This window comes from Aspergillus glaucus (assembly GCF_001890805.1).
Source record: "Aspergillus glaucus CBS 516.65 unplaced genomic scaffold ASPGLscaffold_2, whole genome shotgun sequence".
Classification (NCBI taxonomy): Eukaryota; Fungi; Ascomycota; class Eurotiomycetes; order Eurotiales; family Aspergillaceae; genus Aspergillus; species Aspergillus glaucus.
Window position 1 is genome coordinate 1029394 of NW_019170454.1, and position 6384 is coordinate 1035777.

At 47.8% G+C, this 6384-nt stretch overlaps 3 protein-coding genes across 3 annotated transcripts; 1 reads left to right on the plus strand and 2 right to left on the minus strand.

Annotated features, from left to right (window-relative positions):
* Positions 1–42: 42 nt before the first annotated feature.
* On the minus strand, positions 43–811 carry pfy1 (profilin; the record flags this gene model as incomplete). Its single annotated transcript, XM_022542532.1, has 5 exons — positions 705–811; positions 617–632; positions 443–527; positions 230–364; positions 43–174 (listed from the first exon to the last, which is right to left on the minus strand). Exons 1-5 carry the CDS (start codon positions 730–732, stop codon positions 43–45), a joined length of 396 nt encoding a protein of 131 aa, XP_022405308.1. The 5' UTR covers positions 733–811.
* Positions 812–1678: 867 nt separating this feature from the next.
* ASPGLDRAFT_1499832 (uncharacterized protein) lies at positions 1679–3199 on the minus strand (the record flags this gene model as incomplete). Its single annotated transcript, XM_022542089.1, has 3 exons — positions 1679–2107; positions 2416–2468; positions 2589–3199. The coding sequence occupies 3 exons, from the start codon at positions 3197–3199 to the stop codon at positions 2055–2057; spliced, it is 717 nt and encodes a 238-aa protein (XP_022405309.1). The 3' UTR covers positions 1679–2054.
* Positions 3200–5341: 2142 nt separating this feature from the next.
* ASPGLDRAFT_727670 (uncharacterized protein) lies at positions 5342–5747 on the plus strand. Its single transcript, XM_022549634.1, has one exon. The coding sequence runs from the start codon at positions 5436–5438 to the stop codon at positions 5655–5657; it is 222 nt and encodes a 73-aa protein (XP_022405310.1). The 5' UTR covers positions 5342–5435; the 3' UTR covers positions 5658–5747.
* Positions 5748–6384: the final 637 nt, after the last annotated feature.

The window sequence follows — 6384 nt, forward strand, 5'->3', positions numbered from 1 at the left end:
TTTTAAATCTTCATTTCATTTTCATTTCCCACCGAACTGCATTTACCGGGGGTTGTTGATGTAGTCAACGAGGTTCTCGACAACAGTTGCGGCATTGGGGGTCTGCACGGCCTCGCCGTGGTGGGCGACAATAACGCAGGAGACGGCCTTGACGACAACGACACCCTCCTTGCCCTGCGGATTGTTAGTGTGTCCATTGTGCAGGTGGAGGTAGGAGGTGCAGGCATACCTTCTTGCCGTACAGACTACGGTCGTCGGCGCGGATGGCGAAGAACTTGTCACCTCCGACAGTGAAACCGGTGGCCTGGACGGAGCCGGGGTCGCGGAAGCCAGCGGCCAGAGCACTGATCTCCTGGGGCGAGATCTGAACTCGTTAATAAATGTTCGGAGTTCCGGTAACGGTCGAGATGAGACCGAGCGGGTTCTAAACCGGGTGGCATACCGTGAAACCGGGGGAACCGGCCTCAACGCCGGAACAGTCGTGGCTGAGGATGGCAGCCTTGTCAAACTGGCCGGAGCCCATCAAGCTGTAAAAGTCGCGTGTCAGAAGGGTGTTTTATATTATGGATGCGGACGGAGGTGACGGGAGCGGGGTAACGGTTGCGGGATACGGTACCTGGAGTCAACATAGCCTAAGAGCAGTTAGCATTCAATCTCTATAATAAGTGGTGTATCCCATGCTGAAGTAGAACAATCAATCGTACCTTGCCAGATCGCAGAGTGAGCACCCATGATGACGGTTGTTCGGATAGGAGGATAGGATAGGGAGAGATCGGAGAAAGAAACAGATGGACAGGACCACCGACGGGGGTTTAAAAGAAAGGGAGGAAAAAGGGGCAGAAAAGAAAAGAGAAGGCGGAAGGACCTTTGTTGTGGGTTAAAACGTTGGAAGGGAGAAATAGAGAGAGAGTGAGAGAGAGAGAGGTGAAGGAGAGGAAGAGACCAGAGTGGAAGAGGAGAGGTGGGGTGGCCTGTGCTGGACAAACAACAGAGGGGCTGTCACTATCTCTCTTCCCCGGTGGTCTCCTGCAACCATCCGCTGTACAGCATTGCAGCAGTAGTGTTCTTCTTCTATTCTACACAATACAGATGCCCTACTTGTACTCTCTATTCTCCATATTCTTTTGTTTCAACACTCAAAATGCCAACCTCATCATGACGGGTATTCCCCCCTCGGTCTCTAAAGGCGGTGGGATTAAGCTCCCCACTGCTGCTAGTGACTGTCGGTCGAGCTAGCCATGGTTTCCTTCTTTACCGCTTGTTCTCCTGATTGAGGTCAAAGCCGTTGGAACGTCCAAAAAGAGCTCAATTGGTCTTTTCGATATTGAATCACGTGCTGTGATTGCGGATCATGACGCCTTTCTCTTTCGAGATTGCAATTCAAATCCAATGTTCTTCCGTACCGTAGTACATGCCTCATCTATACTACCAACACTTTGCATGTTAGCCAAACGAGAACCATCGCGGGCATTCAAAAGACCCTGCTGCCCCATCGTCTCCGCATGATCTGCCCCCTCCACATCGACATGTCTCTGCATGATGGAAGCATGGTGATATCTTTAGTGAATCGATGGGGTGGCCAGACAACGCCCGAACCTGCATGGGTTGCAGAATCCCTGGGTCACCCTCAGCTCCCAGATGGGGTCATATAAGATTGGACAGGAGATTTGATCTACATCTTGCGGACAATTATGGCAATTAATCATGTCCGAACCTTTGTGGTTGAAATATTCCCGCCTCTAGACCAGCTACTAGAGGAAGTACTGCAAGGTCTAGGGGAGCAACGTCTATTTTCAGTGGAAGTAAAGGAGTTTGTTTATGTGCCAGGTGCCCCAGATTTTTGAAGAAGTTGTGATAGTTTTCCTTTCCTCTTTTTTCGATGTCATATTTAGATCCCCAGTAACATTATTTTTTGCGCCTGGCAACACAATCGCAGCAGTAGCCGGTAGTAGAAGCAGATCCACTGGACAGACACCTGGACCGTGCCTAGTTCTACCAAATTGAAGATGAGATTGGTCAGCGCATCAGGGACTTCCTTTATGAGAATCCCTCAATCAATCGAGCATGAGGACATATTTGTGTGCCGCAAGGCTTGGGGCCACCTTCGCTATGAAAATGTTCAGTAAAAGCGCCTGCAACTCAGCTATGATTGTAAGGTATATATTCAGTGTTGTCCTTTTTGTCTCTTTCCCTTTTCGTCCTTTCTCACTATACCAACCGGCCGGTATCGACCCTGCATTTCCGTCAAGGCTTGTCCGTGTTCACTACTTATATGACCCAATCCTAGGAGAGCAACTCGGCTACTGGTCTCCCTCACTCACAAAATCATCTGCAAAAGTCCACCCCGGAATCGTGTCTGATGGTCCCGAACATTATAGATAAATCCATGGGCCTACCTGAATGTTGCTAACCCACCAGGCGTAGCAGGGGACCGCATCGGTACTCGGACTTCGAAGTAAGCATGGGCTCTGAGCTACTATGTAAAGAAAAGTTGCTAGGAAGGGATCATCCTTCATTCATAAGCAATCCCGGTTCAAATAATCTGTAGCTATAGACCTACACTACACCATAACAGTAACTATGCATACATGGCCGCAGCAGCCACAGCCGCAGCCACGGCCCTCCCGATCCCCAGATTCTCCTCCCCCTTCCCCGCTCCCGCCCCCGCATCCGTTGGCTCTGCAGTTGGAACATTTAACTTTTCCATCCCCGCCGTGACTGTCAACGGCTTATAATAGATATCATGTAATCCACAACTGGACTCCCAACTCCTGCTTGTAGTAGAAACCGAGGCAGAAGCAGCAGTCATCGACCCTGTTAATGTTGATGTCGGTGCCGGTGATGTCAGCTCCAAAGTAAGCGACACCGTGCACGATGCGCCGACGGTACTAGATGTGATAATGCAGTCTTCGATCATGGTAGCCACCCCGTTTAGAGCCAGTGTATGTGTTGAAAAGACTGCGCTCATGGAATGCGTGGAAGGGCCCTCGGTGACGGTGACGGGTTGGTTGAGGCGGCAGAGGTCGTCGCCTTTGATGCATTGGATGGCGATAGTGGTGGCTGAGGAGTCAGCGGTGACAACGCTGCCTTGTGCACCGGTGATAGGGAGGGTTGTTGGGGCGGCGTTGAAGAGTGGGAAGAGAGTGGTTTGGGCTAGGGTGGTGGTGGCTGCTATGGTAAGGAAGGGGAAAATCTTCATTGTGGTTTTTGATTTAGAAATTCAGTGTAGTTAACTTGAAGGGACTATGAAAGGAGAAATGTAAGGAATAAACAAGGCCAATGGTTATCTAACCCTCCTCCAAAACATCGACTTCATTATATACCTCCTTGTAGCCCGTGAAGGACTGCAGTACAGCGTCATCATCGACAATCAACAACATTCAATTGTACCATGTAGCAAATGAAAGACTTCCAGACCTGTCAGCATGTGTGTTAATAGCCCCGTGTTGCATACTACATTGGTCCAAAAGGAGGCCCATTGCTGTATAAAGTTGCGGGGTGCAGAGAGGATCTTTGCGGGGCTGGATAGTTCCTCCGAGGTTGATTCACTCTCCTGTAGCATGAAGGCAAGGATTTTCAGTTGTATTAACAATCCCCGCTTCGAGGTTGAATGATTGATCGGTCATTCGAGTCATGCAGCGTTTGAAGATCTTATGGTAACATTGGTGATGGCACAGGGCGCTGGAGAGGTCTATAGATATGATGGTAAATGAAGAAACAAACATTGTGTTTCTAGTCTGTTTGCTCTCGATAACATTCAGCTCAGTCGATAATGTAAAGATGTAGACATGTGGGGGGAGGTAGATCATCACCTCAAAAAAGTGCACAAATCAGGTAACTAAACTCCTTGGCTTATTAACACGCTGCAGTCACGTTTATTATACTGAAAGTATCTCTCAAATAATGCTTCACTGCAATGGCACTCTTCTTATTGTTGAGTCCCTGTGTTGACCAGTACTTGGCCATTTTTCCACTGGCGTTCAGAAGTACGGATACAGAGATGCTCGTGGCACTGATCAATATCTAGACTCACTAATCGGGATCTTGATTTGAGTCTGGTATTGTTATAGCCAATGCAAGCTTGCAGGTCGGTAAGCAAAGGTGCTGCTCGCTTAAGTAGATTGAGGTGTTGTTGGCGAAGTGACCATCAGCATGCACCTGACACGCTTATCACATGCATGTTATTTCAGAGACACGCACAGCTCAATTAGATAGTTGCTATATAGCGTTAAGTTCTAGAGTATATCCCTCAGGTTGGAATCCACGAAGTTTCATCGCCCTAGCTGTCACGGAGCATGGACATTCACTGAGCCTCGCTTAAACCCCTCGCACACATTAGATAGCTCGTCGCCGGCAGGCCTGCCTCTTTCCTTTTCTCTCCTCATGTTAGAATTTCGTCAGATAATCTACCAATATACTCATATTGCTCGAGACCGTCACACTAGCCTCCGAATCACCGTTTTTGGCCTTTTCGGAGTGGAGAGTTTTGGAGGCCATGACACTTAGCCCAGAATTGACAGATTATACCAGCCCGAATAGCTCATATTGTTGCCCTGAAAAGTCCTAAATATCACTTGTGGAGAGTTAGCATCTTTGAATACACTGGTGAGGAGAGATTGCAGGCTTGGTTTTGCACGTTTTATCTGGCCCCCCTTGTCAGGGGGCAGTGGTCCTAGCCTGAAAGGTCAGGTCATGATTCTGAATCATTCTGGGATCACTCTGGGATCGCTCCAGCGCGGTTCTTTGATCGCTCCGGACATGCCGCCCTGCTCCAGATACGCTCCGGGCTGCTTAGGGAGCAAAAAGCGGCGAGGACTCGGACACAGAAAGGGAAAGTTCCTATAGTAGTAGTATACTTCCACCCCGTACTCTGGTACCTGTAAATAATGACCAGCGTCCTTAAATTTGTATGTACAAGGCTGGACTCTTTCACCTCCCAGCACGGGCCTCTATCTGGCATGGCGGGGTCCTGAATGGTTTTATAATTTCCGGCTAATCACGTTTTCGGCAGACTCTCGATGTCCTGATATCTCCGGATATCATGTCTAGCCATTCTCCGATCAGTAGCACTTGGACGATCTCCGGGCTCCGTGTCTTTATATCTATTGGTTGGACCCTGTTTCAGAGTCGCTGAAACAATTCCACCCGATAACGTATTTTGATATTCGGCCGTCGCTGGAGATTATGGTGATTTCGCAGCATTCATTATTCATTTGAGAATGGGAAGTGGTACTCATCACAGGCGGAATCCGATATTATCATTTAAATGCAGTAAGAGGTGATTCTCGTAGAAAGGAATTCTCATTTTGTATGTTAATGCTTGATACACAAGGCATACATACGTATGCCCCACCATTTCTGCCTGAGGATCAGACAGGGCTCTTTGACTGCATTTCAATGCACTTTCATTCCCTACTAAACAATAAGCATCTAACATGGCCTCCTCCTCATCAATAGCATTCCAGGCTGTCCAAGCGTCGCTAGATACTTCAATACTCCTACAGCCTCCCCAAAAGTGGACGAACTCTCATCTGGACGTAGCCAGGGTGAAGGCCACGAAAGACGTGACTACAGAACACATGCTGGGACACCAATACGTACCAGTAGACGGTAATCCAGGAATGCGTACCTCTCTTTGTGACTATACAGGGCATTAACCGTTGAACTCCCAGCTTACGAAAAGGCAGCCGGACTCCTGTGCGCATTTACAGAGGAAGACATTCGACAGAGAAAGTATGAAGACCGGCATTTTCGACATATTAGATGATATAGCTCGGAAAGAGGTTTCATGCAATTAGACAACATGCTGGTTTTACTGGCATATTGTAAGTTTGCACATGAGCGGCTTGGCTTGTTATCATGCAGCTGACCATGTATCAGTCGCCGTTCGGTCTATTCAAACTCACCTTTTGAGATACCGCAGTTTAATGTCAGGGGGGAAGATACCAAGTGATATGATGGTAACGAAGAAGAATTTGGACCAGGAAAAAGGTCTGGGTGTGCCACTTATCTCAATTTCAGTATGTATATTTCTTGACAACTACAAGTACATTTTTTAATCATGTTTTTTTCAGGCTACAGATAAAAACCGCTTTAACGTGGACTGGCATGAGGTCCCTGAAGCCCTTCTAGTAGCAGCCGTTGGTTATTCTGTCAATTCACAGCTTGATCACTACGACGGATTCTATTTCCGTATGGAAGGGTCTTCGGTATTCACTAATCGACTGAATGCATCTCATATATATGCGTGAGCTCTTTGAACGTCAAGCTCTTACCGAGGACCTCGATTTATAGTTCTAGGACAAAAGTCTACGTAATTTCCCGCAACTACGAAAATATATATAATCGCCAAAACATTTCTTTTCCCCATAAAACAACCAAACA

Bases quoted from the DNA above. Each gene is read 5' to 3' on its own strand.
- ASPGLDRAFT_727670 (XM_022549634.1), top strand. From the start codon at position 5,436: ATGGCCTCCTCCTCATCAATAGCATTCCAGGCTGTCCAAGCGTCGCTA.